This window comes from Numida meleagris, chromosome 1, assembly GCF_002078875.1.
Source record: "Numida meleagris isolate 19003 breed g44 Domestic line chromosome 1, NumMel1.0, whole genome shotgun sequence".
Classification (NCBI taxonomy): domain Eukaryota; kingdom Metazoa; phylum Chordata; class Aves; order Galliformes; family Numididae; genus Numida; species Numida meleagris.
Window position 1 is genome coordinate 117,700,632 of NC_034409.1, and position 20,285 is coordinate 117,720,916.

At 39.7% G+C, this 20,285-nt stretch overlaps 1 protein-coding gene across 1 annotated transcript in view; it reads left to right on the plus strand.

The window, feature by feature from the left end:
* MAP7D2 (MAP7 domain containing 2) overlaps window positions 1-19,827 on the plus strand; it is a 38,633-nt gene extending 18,806 nt beyond the window's left edge. The window contains exons 7-17 of the mRNA XM_021400354.1: window positions 280-428; window positions 1,478-1,605; window positions 8,774-9,006; window positions 10,093-10,219; window positions 11,477-11,681; window positions 11,801-11,905; window positions 13,140-13,193; window positions 13,823-13,901; window positions 14,628-14,814; window positions 16,548-16,827; window positions 18,198-19,827. Of these exons, the coding sequence (XP_021256029.1) occupies window positions 280-428; window positions 1,478-1,605; window positions 8,774-9,006; window positions 10,093-10,219; window positions 11,477-11,681; window positions 11,801-11,905; window positions 13,140-13,193; window positions 13,823-13,901; window positions 14,628-14,814; window positions 16,548-16,797 (1,517 nt within the window). The 3' untranslated portion in view covers window positions 16,798-16,827; window positions 18,198-19,827. The remainder of the gene's footprint in view (window positions 1-279; window positions 429-1,477; window positions 1,606-8,773; window positions 9,007-10,092; window positions 10,220-11,476; window positions 11,682-11,800; window positions 11,906-13,139; window positions 13,194-13,822; window positions 13,902-14,627; window positions 14,815-16,547; window positions 16,828-18,197) is intronic.

Here is a 20,285-nt window from a genome sequence, read left to right on the forward strand (position 1 = left end):
GTGATTCAAAAAGTGCATGGATAAGAAAGCGATGTGTTAGAGGCGATTTAAAAAACAAACAGCAAAACAACCCTGTAAAATGTTACTTTCAGTTGAGGCATTTTTAGTAAATATGGGACCATGCTGAATGTATTGCACCATGTGACCTTTTTTTGAAAATTGGAAAACTTGAAAACAACCTTTGAACATTTTAACGTAAAAGTATGCTGTTTTCTCCTCTCCCTTGCTTCCTCTGTCTGTGCTCCCTTTTGCTCTTGCTATTGTGCTATAACTCTTTAGTATTCCATATCTGTCCTCGTGTAGCACCAGCTAGTCCTCTAAAATCTCCCTACAAGCCTTCCCCCACCCGAAGCACAGACAGGAAGAAGGCGACTTCACCCTCCACTTCTGATGCCGGCAAAGGGGCGGCTGCAGGTGAAGTGACTCAGGTCAGTTTGGAATATTTTTGATTTTACTTCTGGATAAACTGATGTGACTTCTTGTTGTTACCTTTCACTTTGCATCACTTTATTATTACGAGCATCTCTTTTATAAGAAACAGTAAGAAAGTAAGACTTGCATGCATCTGTTGCTTTTCCACTCTGGCTTTGCAACATTTTGATATCTTCCTCCTGCTGGAAGTCAATGTTAAGCAGTGGTATTTAGAACACCAGCAGCTTTATTTTCAGGGAACTGAGAAGTGCATACTTCTGGACTATAACTTCTTGGTATGGGGGATGATAAACAAGATCTTTCCGTATAAGTCAGTCCAGTCTTGCTGGTTAATCGACAAGCTTCACATATTTTGGAAACTTTCCAAAATTATTGGCAATGCCTGTTTTCTATACAAATTGCTTAACTCTCTCTGTAGACATTTTAGATACTGTTTGCGTAAAAGTCATGTTATTGATCCACTGCAGTTTCCAGAAGAGTGAAGGCGTTCACCTTCACTCAGTCTACGTGATGAAAGACAAGTTCTAGAAAACTTATGTTAGGGCTGTGAAATTGTGTTTTATAAGATCCTGTGTCTTCCAGAAGTTAATACCAATGTAGGGGGTTTTGTACCATCTGAATTGGATGCGGGACCAGAGCTGGGAGCTGAAGTTTTGCATGATTCACACTGTTACACCCGGCAGCATTTGTGTGAGATGCGTGCTTGCACTACTGACTGTATCTGAGAGGCCGTGCTGTAAGATCTAGATGGTTTAGAAAACTCCGCCCAATTCTCTCCGCAGCCTTCCACCAAGAACCCTTGGAGAGGAATGCTCTGATATGACTTTACTTATTTGCTCCTCGTTTACTATATTGATGCAAGACATGACTTATTTTTAATGCATATGGAAAAAACAATGCACCTCACTTGTGAGCTGCTGTTTAAAAATTGCTGAGAATGTATGTTACGTGAATCTGTTTATATGTCATTTTGTTACTAAAATTATCAAATACATTTTGAAATATTGCTCCTAATTACATAAACTAAAATGAATGGTGTTTCTAGACTGAGAAAATAAAGAAAGAGAAGCGACCCACCACACCTGGTTCATCATCTGGTATGGGATCTCCTCTCAGAAGGTCTGATTCTCCTGCTGCTATGTCCAGAAGATCTGCCTCACCTGCCACACCTAAGTATGCCTTTCAGATTAGTGAGCTGATATGCTCTGAGCTTCTTTTTATCTACAAAGGATACATAGATTCCTGAAGAACTTCCTTTGTAGGGCTGTATAAATTCCAGTTAATTTTAGTTATACACATAGGGAGGGAGGAGTAGAAGAAGAGATGCATGTAAATTTGCATTAGTGGTCTCTGGAGACATTCACTGTTTTCTCATCCCTCTGAAATTATTGCTGTCCAATTCAGTTACTGTGAAATTTTATTTAGAATTTGATTTTAAGCATGCGTTTTATTTGGTTTTGAACAAATGCACGAAACATGAATACTGACAAAAAGTTTTAATATTTAAAGTATGCATTTCCTATTGCTGGTACTACCATCTGGATCCATCAGTAAACTTAATTGTGTCATCTAAACCATTGGTTCTAATCTTTGGTCATTTACAGACCTCTTCCTCCCACCCCACCCCATGTAGAATTGTGGACCTATGGCATAGCTGACCTTACTGGCCTTAATGAGCCGGTTTTCTTAGTCCTCAGTTGCAAACTGAGTGTGTGCGCCGCAGTTTGCAACTCACAGTCTAAATAAATGCCTCTTCAGCTTTCTTAAAGCAGGATATTAAGTCTGACTCAAGCGCAGAAGTTCTCTAAGGTATTTACTGTCTACAGTAGTTGTCTGTGGTTTCTTTTTCTAGACCCTGTTCACGGGTCCTGTGTTGAAAACGGTCTCCTTTGCATGGTTATGAGTATTATTTTCTATTTGAACCTGGCTATATTCTGAACCACTCTGATCCTTCTGATAAATTTATTCTGCTTCAAAAGCGAGCCAGTGTTCCTTCTTTGCCTCAGCTCTGTGTACACAGTCATTTAATGGAGGAGTGATTTTGTGTGTGATTCTGGTGTGAGGCAAACTGGGGGAAATAATCTCACTCCGGGTGTTCTTTCTGTTTTAGGCATCCCCTTGTGTGCAACTGTGAAATTGCAGTTCTTGGTTCATGTTATGGGCCACAAGTGCTCAAACTTTCAATATTATGTCTAGAATGTCATCACATTCTGAACTACGTAAATTTTGTAAATAATGTAATGGTACGGAAGGTTAATGACAGTCAGCTTTGTCTTTAAAATTTTGAGCAGATCATTATAAAATAGGCACTCCAAAATGTACAGAGAAACATTCAAGCTATACAAATGTGTATAATTCTGTAGGTTGTTGATGTTCCCTGTTCAGAATGCATTTTTCAGTTCAGTCAACCAGTATAAAAGACATAGCAAAGAACATGTAAAATTAAAACAAAGTGATTGATGGGAAATGGATTGCTGACGGTGAAGCAGTGGGCAGTTGCTGAAAACACTGGCATAGCTCATTCTAGAGACATCCTCATGGGAGAGGAGGAAAAAGGATGTGGTCAAATAAACAGATGCTTAGTGCTCCATGAAAAAGGCGTGGCTAGTCTTAATTTACAGAGCTAATTTCCATAAAAGGTTAGGGAAAGATTTAGGTTTTTTCTTTTTCAATTTTTTTTTTCCCCCAGAGATGCAAATTCTGTGAACTTTTTTATAGGAAAACATTTTCATGCATATAAGGAGTATAGACTCTGCTTTTTAGAGGAGGAAGCAGGTGCTGTATGGAGGAATTAAGATGCCTGCTATGGGTTTCTCTGTGATTGTAAGCTGGAAAGTTATCCCCTTTTCCCCTCCCTCTCCTCCTTAAGAGAATCTGATTCTGACCACTGCTACAAATGTATTACTGAGCATTTAATCTTAACGTGGCCCAATTAGAAGGCCCTCCTTGACCTTACAAGAGTTACAGCAAATGGAGTTTAAATCCGTGTTAGTTACCAATTGCAGAAGGACACTTCTGCTATAGCACTCTTCAAACTTCCCTCAGAAATAATAGTAATAAAAAAAATAAAAAAGCATCCTGATCACCATGTTTGAATATTATGTAGAGATGATGATCTGGCTGGTCAGTGGATTTAAATGTAGGAACCTCCTTTTAGATTGTATTACCTTAGCTTCTCCTTTAACTGTGGGGCTGAAGAATAATTTCAGTGCAGTTAAATATCTAGACAAATATTCGTTCTCATTGCAGACCTAACAGTCTTTTACAAGTTTAGTCTTTCTCCATCCAGCACATCGTGTGGCCAGCAATTACATGTGGAAGAAATAAGAATACGTATTCAACACTATTAGTAGTTAGTGTTCCTGCATAGCGCCTTAACTTTGAAAGCTGCTGAGTAAAGAATCAAGCATGGGCAATGATTTAGGTGGTAATTAGCTGTGTATGCATTTTTTCTTCTTAAAAATGTATGGCTTGACATTCCAGTTTCCTTGGTATTGTTTAAGTTGTTAGTTATTTTCAGTCGTCATCTTGGTTTGTGAGTGGTAGTTGCATGTCTTCTTTATATCTTGGTTCATTGTTTATTAATTAAAACGCTTTATTTGTCATAGTTGAGTGACTGGAACAGGCTCAAACAAGACTATAAGGCTGTAACCTAAGCAGAGACAGTGACTGGTGGCAGGGTACATTTGCAGAAGTACATAAATAGAAATGTTTGTGAGGGTACAAATTTCAGTGAGAAAGAAGGAGGAGAGGATGGAAAAAAAAAATCTGTGCAAAACATAACATCCAAGAAATATGTGTAAGCAAATGCTGACCTCAGAAGGAGAGAGAAAGAAATACGTATGTTAAGGAGTAGGAATACTTATAAGCAAGGAAGGAATTGAAATGATAGCGAAATCTGACTATTATCAAGAAATGCCACATAAGAAAGAAATGTGAAACTATTGCTTTGAATGCAGTAAAGATCAGTTGATTATAATGGCTGTTAGTGGGTTAGAGCTGGGAAAATAGAGAATGTGCTTTAATTTTAAAATTAAACTGATTGTAAACAACTGCTGTTGGATACTGATGGTATAAAATGCTTCTGTTCTTCAGAGCTTTTACTCGGTCAATAATACCAGGATTTTGTGTGGGTTTTTTTTTTCCTGATTGTTTCACCTTCAAAGATCCATACACTAATCAGTTTATTCTTGCAGCATCCCTCAGAGGGATAGGTAAGTGTCCTGTCTTATGGATTGGCAAAGCAATAAAGCCTATGTCCTTCATGTGTCTTTGGGTAAATACTCCCTTTGAAATCAATGGGACTTGACTGAATCAAGGAAGTAGGGTTTAGTTCTAAGTGCCTTCAAATAAGCCACAGTGAATAAAAATTGAAAGCTCTGACAAGTCTCTACATTAGGTTATTTTGCCAAACCATTATCTCACTTATGTGAGAAGGAGAAAAAGGGAGAGGGGGAAGGGAGATGGGAATGCAGCTCTGCTTCTCCTCATTTGTTTCCAGCTCCCAGTGTGTACCACTGTCCTTTGCTAACAGTTGCACTAACTGAACCCGTATCTTGGTTCTTTTGGGCAATGTTCCACTGCAGCCATTGGGATGCTGCTTTGACTTCAAAACACATGTGTGCGATCAAATTACAGAATAGTGATTAATAGGTGTGTACATTAGAACAAAAATGCCCAGATTTTTAAAAGTTTTTTAAATGGCCTATTGGAAAGACGTGTATTTTTGTGGTGAACTCCTCGTAGAAGTAGCTTCTATGTCCCCCACTAACCTAGCTTTAGATTTTTATTTGATACCTACTACATTTATTTTTCTCAATCTTTGTTTTGTGTTGGGAAGATAACAATGATAAAATGTTGGATTATACTGAGTTCTTGTTTAGCAGCTGACCTACAGGATGGGACAGTTGGAGGTTTTGAAAACATTGGTAATGCAACTATCAAATAAAATAGCAATATTCAATAGACCTGTTCTGAGTTTGTGCTCTTTTAAGGAATCTAAAAGAGAAATGAATCTGTCCCTGGCTAGAAAAGATGAAAACTGAGAGTAAAATAAAATGCTTTTGAGAAAATATCACAGATAAAAAGAGCAAAGGCGTCACAACTCAGGAATGGTGTTTTGATCAGAGCAATCTCAGGAAGTTTGAGAACATGAAAGTCCTCCGTATGGTTCCAGCAGAGCTTTTGTCAATTAATAGGTTGATAGGGGGAAAAAAAATGCAGCAGTGCATTGCTTCTGCTCTCTAATTTAAAGTTAGCCTGCTTAAGTGCTGTAACCGGTGACCTGTCACGTACCTGGCTTTTGAAGAAAGCATGCTGTTCTCTGTCTTGCTGCTTATGGACAAAATTGGATGTGACTTCTGACTCGTGTTGTACTCCGTGTACTTTGTGTGCTTAGCTAAAGTAAGCTCTGAACTTCTCTTCTGCTATTCCTAAGACATTCTTCTGCTGTATGGGCTACTGCTGCCTCTCTTTAATTGAAATAAAAGCCACTGTAATTTAAGCACCAGAGGATCCTCAGACCCAATAGAGATTTGTGCAGTGCGTGTAGGGGTCATTATGTGAATGGCTTCTTACCAGCTGCTGCCATCAGCATGGGGATGAGAGGAGAAAGCTGAGAATTCTTGCTGGGAGGAAGAGGCTTCCTGTTCTTCTGTATCTACCTGTAAAATCTGGTGACTTAGAGGAGCTAACTTTCTGACAGCTGATGTGCTGCCACTTCTTGGATTTTGAGGAGTCTCCTTTAATTAATCTTCATCATGCATGCTTCCTGTATTCCTCTAGCATTTAATTACATCCCCTTGTTTTTATCCAGAGGCAAAAATACTTCTGAAACCTAACTAGACTCCTGTAAAAGCGTATGTCCATTTGCCTTAATTATCCTATTTTTTGTCTTCACAAGCAGGTATGTCCCTTCTGGTACAAAGTAACATCAATCTGAATATTAGTAGAAGGAAAGCTTCTTCCAGTAACAATTATGCCCGTGTTTGGGAATGTTAAAGGTGTTAAGTTGGCAATATTTTTAAATACAGGGGAGAAAGACAGTGCTCATTTTATTATCTCTACTGGTGTTGAGTAGATGGTATTAAATTTCTGAAGGAAAAAGAAAAAGATTTTTATTCCTAATGGGCTTTCTCAGCTTTTAACTCTTCATGCTTCTTTGCTGCTGTCCTTGCAGTAAATTGGCTTTAAATGCTTCTCCCTTCCATTTGCTTTAAAACAAGTCAAGTCATACTTGTTCCTATTGCCAAAGAGCTGTAAGAAAAAAATCTTGTAGGTCTTAAAGTTCAAAGGTATTTTACTCAATGCATCTAGCACGTTTCTAGTCCACCAGCAAGTTGTACGGTGTTCTAATTCCTATGCAGTCTGGGACTCATAGCTGTCGTGGCTAGATTCCTTCCTACCAGCTTCTTTAATTTGATCATCACGTCTTTATTAGAGAACAATTTTGTCTGTGCTACTACTGAAAATGAGTCAGCCTTAGTTATGCCTATTTTGCTTTTCCTTTCACAACAAGTTAAGTAAAAAGCAGTGTAGGAAATACGTGGTAAAGTCAGGAATGTAAAAGGCCACAAGAAGGAACTATGCTTTGAGAACCTGTCTGATTGGCAAGAAGCATTCTCTGTGCTCTGGAGAAGGATAAAAAAAATGCAGTTTGCTTTCTGTTTACGCGTTATATTTTTCTGAAATGAAATGGTGTGATGGTGACGTACATATGTGAGACCTATATGTATGCGTATAGGTAGGGACTATGAAATCTGTGCCTATGTCTTTAGGAGAGCTTAAGAATCCATCTGTATCCCAAAGAGAAGAATGAAGACAGACTAGGCTAACATCAGCCAGTGTTACCAGCTTCTCTCATTGCTATTCATTACAAGAGCTGGAAACACTGACTCATCTTTCTTTATCTTCCAAAGCCTGTCTCTGTCAAGGAGCAGCAGGAGCGGGCTGCCTCGCAAGGCAAGGCAACCCAGGAGCTGTTGGTGGCAGCAGGGACCTCACACACTAGGCTCCATCCCACAGCACCCGGAACAGGTTCCACCAGGCCAAGGGCTCTTCACGGGAACAGAGTACAGGCGGTGCGGTGCTCTGCAGACTTTTCCTCCTCACCAATTGGGCACCTTTAAATGAGTTCCCTATATTCTGTTATCTCAGCCTCTTTTAATATAGTGGAAAAGAGCCCTTTATTTTCCCGCACTCATGAATTGAGAGAGAGTTGAAAGACTTGTGATTTTTATTGTCTGCTCTGTAATGCAAATCATGTTCCAGTTGTAATAGTCTCTGGCTGCACAATACTATAATCTAAACAAAACTTTGCACTCTCATGCATTAATTTTCAGCCATTGTCCATACTTTTCATGCATGTGGTCTACCAGAGTGAGTGTACAGTCCAGAAAATACGCTATAGTATCTGAAACTGTGTGCAGATGAAAAAAGTGATAAGAAATAATGCACTTACATAATTATATATTCAGAAGGAAGGTTAAAACTGCTTGTGTAATGCTTTCTTTAATGTCAGATTGTTTCTTCAAATGAGACTCACATAAATCACTTTTTTCAGATCGTAATCTCTTTAACCTCCAAATATTAAGCCATGCGGCTTAGCTCTTCTAAATGTTAGAAGTATTTAGTTCTTGTTACTGGTATTATATAAATAATTAATGGTGTTTGTGTGTGGTTTCATGTTTCCGTGTAATCTCTTATTCACTGAAAATATTTGCACATTACCAACTGTCCTTACCCTTTCACTGTGCCAGAACTGATTTCAGGGTTGTCACTCGATCTAAAGTACGCAGAGCCAAATGAGATGTCGGCGGCACTGCTGCTGTGCCCTGCCATCACCGCTAGCGCAGCTTTGAGACTTGAGACCACTGTTCTGGTGCTGATGAAAGCACCAGCTGAACCAGTGGAGTGCACTGTGGAAAGGTTCGGTCAGTTCTGTCTCTTGTAGTACTCAACTTTACCTCAGTACGTGGTGATAATTGGTCATAGCTCACTTTAAATATTGAGATGGGCTACTGAATACAGCAGAGTCGACAAGATGATTATGGGATGGCTGTTAGGAAAGTAATTGTTTTTAGGTTGTCCGTGACTACTTTCATGCAACTTGGATTGGTCCTATTAAGTGAGTCAGTAATCATTTGAATTTGCTTGCCAGTTCCCTGCATTTCAGATTCTGATTGCTTGCATCAGGGTAGATGCTATACAGCAGTGTGCAAAAAAACTGATACTCGAATGTAGTCAGACACAAGAAGGAAGAAGAATGAAATTTGTAAAGATGGAACTTGATTCCAAGTTGCACCGTGTATAGACTGTTCTCATTTTTGTTTTTGCTCATCAGGACAGTTGCGAAGACTTATCCTCAGTCTCCTAAAAATGCCAAACAGTATCCAGCTTCTCCTGTGAAGCATCGTGCCACTTCTAATCTCAACCAGGAAACTCCTAAAAAGAAAGCAGATAAAGAGAAAGAAAATGTCAGTCATCAGAAATCCCAAGGAGCACGCACCGAAGAGGCAGGCCAGGTGGCTTCTGAAAAGCACGTGCCTGCTGCAGGAAAGCCCGAAAGTAGTGAAGGTGAGTTTTTCTAAGAGAACATGTTGTGAGGTATTGTGGGCCCATGCGGATTTCAAACAGCAAAGAACTGTTCTTTTTGTGAAGCTCCTTAGCCATGGATTTGTGAGTATGTGTGAAAGTACATACTGGAAGCAGCTATGTATGGTTTTCACCTGGATTATCCATGTATGAAAAATGTTGGTTAATCAGAATGTGAAAACACTGAAGTGCAGGGATGCTCTCACCTATGCCATCTTCTGTCTGCTGGAAATGCTGATGTATGCATTTGAAAAGCAAAAGTGGTATTTGGGGGCACTGGTCGATGCTGGGGGTATTAGTCGATGCTTGGCTGAGCATGAGCCAGCAGTGGGCCCAGGTGGCCAAGAAGGCCAATGGCATCCTGGCTTGTATCAGGAACAGTGTTGCCAGGAGGAGTAGGGAAGTCATTCTCCCTCTGTACTCAGCCCTGGTGAGGCCCCACCTCGAGTACTGTGTCCAGTTTTGGGCCCCTCACTGCAAGAAAGACACTGAGGTCCTGGAGCATGTTCAGAGGAGGGTGACGAAGCTGGTGAGGGGTCTGGAGCACAGGCCTTATGAGGAGCGGCTGAAGGAGCTGGGATTGTTCAGTCTGGAGAAGAGGAGGCTCAGGGGGGACCTTATCGCTCTCTATAACTACCTGAAGGGAGGTTGTAGTGAGCTGGGGGTCGGCGTCTTCTCTCTTGTAACTAGTGACAGGACGAGGGGGAATGGCCTCAAGTTGCGCCAGGGGAGATTTAGGCTGGACATTAGGAAATACTACGTTTCTGAAAGAGTGGTCAGGCGCTGGAATGGGCTGCCCAGGGAGGTGGTTGAGTCACCATCCCTGGAGGTGTTCAAGAAACATTTAGACTTTGTGTTGAGAGACATGGTTTAGTGGGGTTATTGATGGTAGGTGGATAGTTGGACTGGATGATCTTGTGGGTCTTTTCCAACCTAGCTAATTCTGTGATTCTATGATTCTATAACAACATGAACCAGACTTGTTTTAGCCACTGTGCCAGTGAGTAAAGTGCTGGACACTTTCTCAGTTCCTTCTCTAAGTTTCCACGCTTGATCATCTTCTCCTAGGAAAGATCACGGCAGGAACAACTGATGCAGAAGAAGCTGCGAAAATTCTAGCTGAAAAAAGACGGCAGGCCCGCCTGCAAAAAGAACAAGAGGAAAGGGAGAGACAGGAACGAGAAGAGCGGGAGAGGTATCTCTATTGATTTGTGAAAGTTATTAGCTAATAATATAACCTATATCACTGAAGCTGCTCGAAAATGATATTTTTAGAATCAAGACAGGAGCTTACACTTAAATGTTAATTTCTTTGAATTTGTAGTCGTAGTTCATTAGTGTCATTTGCTGTCCTTATGACTAGGGAAGTTTGAAAATAATAGTTGCATCCCTTCGAGAAACCTGAAGAAACTATCACCCATCCAATACTTAGGTATGTCCACTCCGCAGTATGCAGTACATTGCAAAAGTATACTTGCAGTAGTTGCAAAAGTATACTATGAGGTAGTTTTAATTTTACTGGTTCACATATAAGTGACAGTATATGTCTTATACCGCCAGGCTTGTATTATTCAAAAAATTACCCTGAAGTTTTTCTCCCTACCCAACCCTGTCATAGGCAGGTGAGGGTTTTAAGAGTGTGGGCGCATTGAAGGTTGTTGTGTCTAAACAGTGAATTTCTGGCTCTGTTTCAGGAGCAAGCCTTTGGGTTGTTCTTCATATTGAGCACTGGTTGCATATGTCAACAAATCATGGCTTCATTCCCTAATATTAAAGCACTGACTGTGCATATCTAAGTGGGACTGTGTCTGTTCTTACTGAGAATGTAGGGGAAAAAAATCACAAGCGTCTGCAAGCTTGGCCTGATGGAAATCTTTCCCACATCTCCAGTATGCAAGGATAAGAATGATCAGTTGTCAAAACAGCTCTTGAATCTGATAGTGAAGAAGCTGTCCCTGAGTAGGCCTATGAACAGCACAGGTGGCATAGGTAGACTCACTCTTTTGAGCACATCACTGTGTTTTGTGGATTCTGTTTGCTGCTACTCATCTAATCTGTTTATCTTGAGCTAAAATGAAGGACAGAAGTGTATGCTTGTTTATAGATTCCAGTATTCTGAGAGTTAAGTACAGAGGAAGAGGGATTTATATATTTTTTTATTGAAGCTTACAGATATTGTTTATATTCTATTGGAAATTAGATTGGATTTTTTTAAGTGAAAGTATAATTTCTATGAGGTATTTTATGCAATAAAGAAAATATTGGAATAAAACTTTGATATTAACCTGAATTCTGGGCATTTGCTCAATCTCTTAGTTGTATTCTTGCTATTTTTCATGAAAATGTGCACTGATGTATTATTAGTTAATGCTCCTTGTATATCATACATACAGTAGGATTCATGCTAAACAAGATGAAACCTTTTAAACATACTGGTATTTTCTTTTTGCAGGCTTGAAAGAGAAGAACAGAAGAGAAAGGCAGAAGAGGAACGACTTCGTCTCGAAGAAGAGGCTCGTAAGAAAGAGGAGGAAAGAAGACGTGAAGAGGAAGCAGCTAGGAAAAAGGCAGAAGAGGAAGCCAAGAGAAAAGCTGAAGAAGAACAAATGCTGAAAGAAAAGCAAGAAAAAGAGCTCCAAGCCAAACTTGAGAAACAGGTATCATCTCAAACACAAACGTATATGTTTATGTATATATACATATAAATATTTTATGCTATATAGTAATCAACCTGAATTAAATAATGGACCTATTGTATTTTACACATTCTGATTAGAGGGAAGAAGCAGAAATCAAAGCCCGTGAGGCAGCTGAGCAACTTCGTCTTGAAAGGGAACAAATCATGCAGCAAATTGAGCAAGAAAGACTGGAGCGGAAGAAGGTAGATATTTGTGTCTCATTTAAAGATGATTATTTCATTTCTTGTTTAAATATAAAACCCAGAAAGTACCTAGTAGTATCCAGAAATAATAATCTGAAGGGATTACAAATTGATATTTATGATTAATTTCATATTTGCTTCTTTCAGGTTAGGGGAACATCTACATCAGTATTTGTAACAAAGTGGAACTGCCTAAGGCAAATGACTTTGTGCTCAGCAGTGAACAAACACAGAATTCGCCTGTACCCACAAGGTTAAATGCCTGAGACAAACAGAGAATGGCATGCCAAGGCAAATACGCATTGCCACCAAACCCAGGAGATCACAGGCTTTTGAGGAACATGAGTGACTTTGTTTTAAAACTTACTCAACAAAAGCTCAGTGTTTTTAATTTAGAATGTTAATGGGATTAACAAACAGGTTTCCTCCCACCTGGCTTGCCTCTGGTTACATTGTGCAGAGGCAGCAGAGCTGTCTGCCACAATTTTTGCACAAGGCAATGGCTGGAACTGCATAGCTTTACCTACAGCTCTGTGGCAAGAGAGAGAACAGCTGCAGAGCTGCTGAGCCTCTTTCTAGTTTTAGAAGGTCCTTCCCTATATGTTATTCCAATGTGTTATTTTTAACTGTTTACCACTGAGCTGGAAACATGTTGCTGTTGTAGATGGGAATACCAAAGCAAAATGTCTTTAAGTGTGAAATAGTTTCCTTTCACAGTAGTGCAAAGAAGCAAGGGCTTATTGGAGCAGTTTGTTGTTGTTGTTTTTTAATGAACAAAGAAGAAAAAAAGGATTTTAGGGTAACACCTTACAGAATTCCAGCAAGAGTAATTTCAGATACTTCATTCTGCTCCTCCATTCGAAAAAAAACTAGCTGTTTTTTAAAGCAACTGTTTGGAAATAGGAAAGGCAGCTAGATGAAAGTAATAGCTGTTGCTTTTTAAAAAATCTCTTGTACCAAAGCTGAGCACAACTCAAAACGTCCAACATCTTATTTAAAATGTTTGTAAATTGCATCTAGTGAGAAAGTCATGTTTTGTGAGCGCTGATAGTGAAAGCCAGCTCCTAGCTGTTTTCTTCTGTTTTGTTTATCTTTCTTATTTAGTCTCCCTTTTTCAGGACAGACGGGGGTGAGGTCATGACAAGACTTTTGTTGACTTTTTTTTTCTCCTTTATCAGTCTTGTGTTAAATATTCTGCCTGCCTTCTCATCCTCCAATTTATTTTGATTTCTAGAGAATAGATGAAATAATGAAGAGAACAAGGAGGAGTGAAACACCAGAAATAAAGGTATGAAACTGTGTGTGGTTTCAGGATTTGCTTTGTCTTTATTTTAATAACTCACATGTGAAAATTAAACCCTAGCACTTTCCATTACAGTAGGTGTACTTGGGTACTCTCTACGCCCAGATTTTAGATGCATTTTAGAACTGAGAATGACTTGCTGCTATTGTTGTGTCTCTGTGTAGCAGTGACACAGCTTTTTATGCAGCTGTTGTAGGTGTACCTGCTTCCATGCCCAGTGGGGTGCGAGGAGCCCATCCCGTGTTGGTGGTACCGAATACCAGAGCTGTAGTGTTTGCTGCTGTGATATCTTCAGCTTTGTACCAGCCAGTGAACGTAGTTACTGACCTCTCTCTGTTAGGCTCACCAGGAATGTAGGTTTTGGGAACAAGGCAGTTGTTTCTTCTGAATAGTTTCTTCAGTTACTTTCGGAGATGGTTTTCTTTTTGAAGTTAAAATACAAATAATTATTAAAAAATCATCTGCCTAATATTAAATGAAAGAAATCCTCTGCTGCTCTTGATGAACTTTGACCACGCTCTGGCCGTGAGCAGCACCACAGATTTTGAGCACAGTCGGTTCCATGAAGTTTATACTACTTTGTCCAATATACTTGATTTGTTACTTGTCTGCAGAAGGAAGAGCCAAAACTGGAGATACCATCAACTTTGAATGTGGAAAAACAACCAAAAGCCCTTGTTCTTAACCAGCCAGGTAAAACTTACCATATTTTTCGTACCTTTTTTCATAACTAATTCCTTTCAGAGTTTTGCTCAGATAGAGCACCGTGCTCTTAGCTTTTCTCTAAAAAAGAATAGTTAGGTTTGTGTCAGTCACAAATATTAGACACTAGAGACTCAGTGAAAGTCTCAGTGAGAGACTTCATTTTGCCATGTAAGCAGAAGAATGATTGTCCTCCATTTAGTACCTGACATAGCATTTCTATAAATGAGAAGTTCCAGTCTGCTAATTGGCTTGCCTGCTGCAACCTACATTTGAGTTTTTAGGTAAAGATTTTTTTTGGCTCACAACCAAGCTTGCAAGCTTTTTATAGCATTGATCTGAATCTCACTTGATAAAAATAAAATTTAATTTGATTTCATGAAAACAGCATATGTATTTTAAGTATGAATTAAAAAAATATATCTGCAGTATTTATCTATACCTTGGTTACTTCCCTAGGTTAAGGCTTTTAGCACATGACAAAAAAGATGATACATCCTTCTCCTGTTTCATTAAATTCAAAAGATGGAGCGTAAAGCACAGTTTGAGAGTGGAAAGGAGGATTTAAAGTATAATACAATGAGTCAAAGATGAAACTGAGTCTTCCTGCATTGCCAGTCCTCCTTTCTACTCTGTAATTTAAAAGCATTTGTGTTGTTTTAAAAATGATTAAATAAAGATATTGCTACTGTCATAATTTCTAACCTTGTTTTATAGAGATCAATGGACTGGCAACATGCCTGAAAAGTAAAAGCTTAGAGAGTGATACCTCTGTAGTACCTTCCCAAGATGTGGTTGCTAATGGACTAAAATCAGTACCAGGACTTGTTCAACTGGAAGCTGTAGATGGGAAATCTAACAGCATGGAAGATTCAACAGATGAGGTTCAGTCTATGGATGTGAGGTACAGACTGTATCTACCAATAGAAATTGTGAAATTCATAGTAGACACACGCACTTTCCTGTTTCATTTGCTGGTATTCCTTTAGTTCTCCCCAACCCCCGCCACGTGGGGACCAATGTGGGGTCGATGGTGGTATGTTCCGAATCTGTCAAGATGCAAAGCGGTTGTTTCAGACAATCGCCTGAACTTCATCTCACTTTCATACATTTGGGGGGAGGGACTTAAAAATCTTCCTACAGTTCTTACTTACAGATTCCATACAAATTTGTCCAAACCTTTCAGATAATTCTCAGAATCCAAAATACCCTACTGTGAAAATAGCTTCTATAGATATTGTACAGATGTAGCTACTGTAGATATTGTTCAGATGCCACCGCTTATTTTTGTTTGTACCAAGACTGCATAGCTATGATGCACAAGCTTTTTTCTGTCCCTACAAACAGAACAAAGAAAATTAGGCCATTAAAATTGTGCTTAACTGGAATAACTCTATGGAAATCAGTAAGTAACGTCCTGTCTGTTAAGCACTTAACTAAATTTAACTAACCTGTCTGTTAGCACCCAACTAAAACTGTTGGGTTTTGATGGAAGGATTTGCAGCAAAGAAGGAAATTGGTGATTTAAAGCTGCTGTGGGCAAGTTAGCTCAGAATTTTAAGCGTGGAATTTTTATACCACGTTTCTTGAATCAACAAGCCAAATTAACCTATTAACTTCTCATACTGTGTAAGTATTTCAGTAAATATGCATAAATACATAAGAAGAGCACTACTGGGACAGACCAAAAGTTCTTTTAGTCCATTGTTCTGTTTCAGCGAGCATCAGTGGGAAAAAAGTGGTTGAGGAGAGCACCTGAGCCCCCAAACACTTAGTGCATTCCAAAACCACACGGAAGTGTTCTATTAGGGATATTGGTAGGTAGATGTCTGCCTTGTCCTGCCTAATATCTGCTGATTGACCTATTCTCCATGAGTTTATCTAACTCCTTTTTCAACCTGCTTGATATTATTTGCTTCCACAACTTCATCTGGCAGCAGATTCTACAGCTCAGCCCCTCTGAGATAGATTATATTCTTTGATCTGTGTTAACCCCAATCTCTTACTAGTGTCACTGTGCACCACCAAGGTTCAGTGTTAATGGAGCTGATGCACAATAGTTCTGCACTCACCTCAGCCTCCACACGGTCATAGAAATCTTGGTGCATCTCCTTCTGACTTTTCTTCTCCAAACTGAAACATCCTTGCCTGCAAGCATCAGCTGCTTGCAGTGCTTCTTAAATTAAATTTCTGTGTCTGAAGTATATCATAAAGTATTAAGAAATATTTATTTATTTAACTTGTGAAATGCAAATGCTGTAGGTATATGCTTGCAGGTTCAGGACAATAATTTGTAAGGTGCAATTAAGTGTTTAGATAATGGAGAGGTGCAGGTGCTGAAGGAAGTCAGTTAATTCAGTTCCATAAACTATTAGAAATATGGTTTTTAGGAGATGAATGTTCATGCCACAGAGGTACCACAAACCTTAATTTCTAAGAAATACAGATTAAGTATGACCCTTCCTCCTGAACAATCTTTTTTTTTTGTTTGGTTTGGGACATATTCCAGGTAAAAGCTTGCTGCAATTGGTCTTAAGATAAGTATTGTTTCTTGGATGGTCAGAAGATTAATTTGTTGGTTAATGAAAATTTACACAGCCGTTATTCTGCATCTTCTTTTCCTATATCTTTTTATAGCCCCGTTTCAAAGGAAGAACTTATCTCCATCCCCGAATATTCACCCATGAATGAACTCATGCCTGGTGTTTCTTTTGACCAAAATGGGACAAGTAATGCCAAGGCTCTTGAAGATCTGTTGGATTTCACAGGCCCACCTACTTATTCCAAGACGTCCAGTGATACTATTAGCATTGATGACTGTAACAAAAACTTGATTGAGGGATTTAACAGCCCAGGACAGGAAAATACACTTAATTCAATCTGTTGACAACCTCGCTTTTCAGCAGAACAGATAAAGGTACAGTAGTGGGATAAATATCTTTAGATGTGATAAAATGTGTGATTACTCATGAGCTTCCCAGAATAATATAGCCGTTGTAAACAGCAGCTTTCTTCTTCTTTTCATATATGATCTCTTAGATATTTAAATGTAGCATAATTTTTCACATTTACAGCTCTTTTTAAATGGGCATCATATCATAGAGTCACGGAATGGCTTGGTTTGGAAGGGACCCTAAAGCCCACCCAGCCTCAACCCCTGCTATGGGTGGGGCTGCCCCCCCCCCCCCCCCTCAGGCTGCCCAGGCACCGGTGGGTGCCCCGTGGTGCTGAGGATAGGAGCCAGCTGGGGAGCGCGCAGGGGGCCCAGGGCCCCATCCAACCTGGCCTTGAGCGCCTTCAGGAATGGGGCACCACAGCTTCTCTGGGCAGCTGGGCCAGTGCCTCACCGCCCTATGAGTAAAGCATTTCCCCCTAACATCTAACCTAAATTTCCCCCCTTTTAGTTTAAAGCCATTCTCCCCCTGTTCTGTCACTGTCTACCCATGTAAAAAGTCACTCTCCCTCCTGTTTGTAAGTTCCCCTCAAGTATTGGAAGGAAGCAGTGAGGTGTCCCTGGAGCCTTCTCCTCTCCAGGCTGAACAAGCCCAGCTCTGTCAGCTTTTCATCATAGGAGAGGTGCTCCAGCCCTCTCATCATCTTCATGGCTCTCCTCTGGGCCCTCTCCAACAGCTCCACTTCTTTTTTCTTTTGGGGACCCCAGGCCTGGATGCAGTACTCCAGATGAGGCCTCTTGAGGACACAGATTCGAGGGGGAAAATCCCCTCCCTCTCCCTGCTGCCACCCCTTTTGATGCCTTCTGGGCTGCAAGAGCACCCTGCTGGCTCACGTCCAGTTTTTTGTTCATCAGGTCCCCCAAGTCCTTCTCCGTAGGGCTGCTCTCAATGAGTTCTTCTCTTATGTATTACTGAGCTATCATAGCAACTGAGTGTACCTGGTAAATTGAAACTCTTCCTGTCTGTACTCAGAATACAGTGAGTAGAGAGCTGCTCGTTTTCCTCGGTAATAAAATACCTTTGCTATACATCTTTGGAGTACATTAACATAAAGAAAACAGAAGTGGAGCCCAACTGGAAAATGGTGGGTTTTGCAGCTGCTTACTCTCTTCTGCTGCTGTAGGTACTTGCAGCATAGTGTAAAATCACTTCTGGAAAGCTGAGAAACAATATGGTGGAGGGGGTGGGGGGCAGGTAAGTAGGCTTTCATGACATTTTCAAAGTTTGTTGCTATAGTTGATTTTAGTAAAAGTGTTTTCTAAACTACGAACTTGAGGTCATCTAACTTTGCGTAGCTGACTTGATTTTCTTCTCTCATTTTTCCAATTGACAGAGGTAGCAGTCTGTGGAGGATGTATGTCCTTGTGACACTGCTGGCGGGAAAATATGAACTTGGCACTTGAAAAAGCTTCTGCAGTCCTGAACACTGGATTTCAAATAATCAGAGCTGAATAAAACTTTGTCTTCCCAGGGAATATGTTGACTAACTGACCGCTTTTGGTAGAAAACAGTGATCTAGAACCTCAGTGGTTTCAGGGAAGACTGAGTATGCATTAGAATTCAAGCTTTAGCTGCTAGCGAAGCACTTATTTTTTTTCCTTTTAATTTAAAATGCATCTGAACACTTCACTGTGATTTTGCGCATTTAATTTTAAGATCATTCCTCCTTAATTTTATCATACGTTTATTTAGCCATCTTTTTATTGTAAATAGCTATGAAGTTTGCCCACAGTGCACTGAAAAGAAATACTATGCTGTACTTTAGTTCTGTGCCTATCTTTTTCTTTTGTTTTTAATAAGGAATTATTGGCAACTTTTATGCAGGCGTATAATTCAAAGCTATAGCTGAAAAGGCTTAAAACTAGATAATTACTGCAAGTGAAAGAACCTTCTTATTGACTGCAGAGTGTGGAGTTACCTTGTTATGGTGATGTTGACAGTTTTAGTCACTGGTGGCACTTAACTGGTTAATATTAATAGTCCTGGAGCGATTATGAATTATGTGTTTAAAAACATACCTGTGTAACACCTGTAAGCAATGCAGGCACAATGCCAAGTATAATCCCTTCATATATATAGTATAACTGTAGTAGATGCAAGTGAGTATGTCAGGGGGTCAGGTAACATGCTAACCTTTGGAGATGCAGACACTTGGTTAATACCAGCAGGCTTTCTGTCACGTGCAGAAGTGTTTTGTCTTCCTTACAGGCTCAACAAAACAAGATGCAGTCAGCAGCAAAATAAGTAATGAAAGTTGCAGCAGAAATACAAAGGCTGGGAGACACACAGCGAGCACTGCTAGCCTACTTAATATCCTATAAGCATCTGTATGGGAAAATCCACATTGAGCTGTATCATGTGTAAACATTACGTGCCATACAGTGTTAACTTTATTTCTGTTGGTAACCTATGATAACTATATGCTAGATAATGTGCTGCTTTGGGGACACTTTTGTCCAGTTCCTTATAAAAATAAATTATAAATACTGCTCTCTTCGGAAACTAACAAAAAAAAAAGTGGAAACTTGGCTTGTTTGGTTGTTATTTTTTTAACACGTAGGGGAGTTCCAAGTGTAGCTTGAGCTCAGTTGTAGACCCATTCTTGTGCTCTTTGAAGCCAGCAATGGGGAAGTAACCAATGAAATCACATGCGATGTATAAAGAAAGCATTCCTACAGCAATCTGGCTATTTATGTTGGTGTACTTCAGAAAAAGTGATTACTTTTGACTGTGCAGTAAGCTGTAGCATGGTACCGTGTCTTCCAAATTAGTCCTACATTTATTTCTTAAATAATAAACCAATGAAACAAAACCAAACCGTTTGTTTTGCTGTGGTGCATTGTGTTTGACAAATGTCACATGATATTTTATTCTGGTGTCATTGTATAACATGTAGATTTCTTTATTTGCATGACATGTATAGCATGTACAAAGGTGAAATACATTTTCATTTATGAATCTAACTGTTGTTTCTTAGCTTTTTTTACTCCTAGTAAGACTAATTTAAAAGTAGCAATGTGTTAATTTATTCCAAGATTTTTTCTGAAGAAATATGCAGTAGTGAATGAAGGAGTGGTTTTCAGACCCTTAAAATATTTCACGTTGCTTCCTTTGCCACGCTCCAATTTGCTCTCTCAGGTCTTGCCTATACATGGAAGAAATGTAGACCAGCAGCAGAAGAGCTGTAAGCTGAGGGCTTCCAATCAATGGCATCCTAAATGCTATTGGTGATACAAGAAACAGCTTGCAGCCTCAGCTTCAGCTCTCTGAGCTGTTATATAGGAAGGAAAATGAGAAAGAGAACTTGGGAGCCATGACCATTGGTTGCTGTTCTACTGAGTGCATGAGGTCTCTTCTGTAAAGGTGTCTGTAACACAGATGTTCTCTTCAAGCTAAATGCATATACCGGTATCTAGAAAGT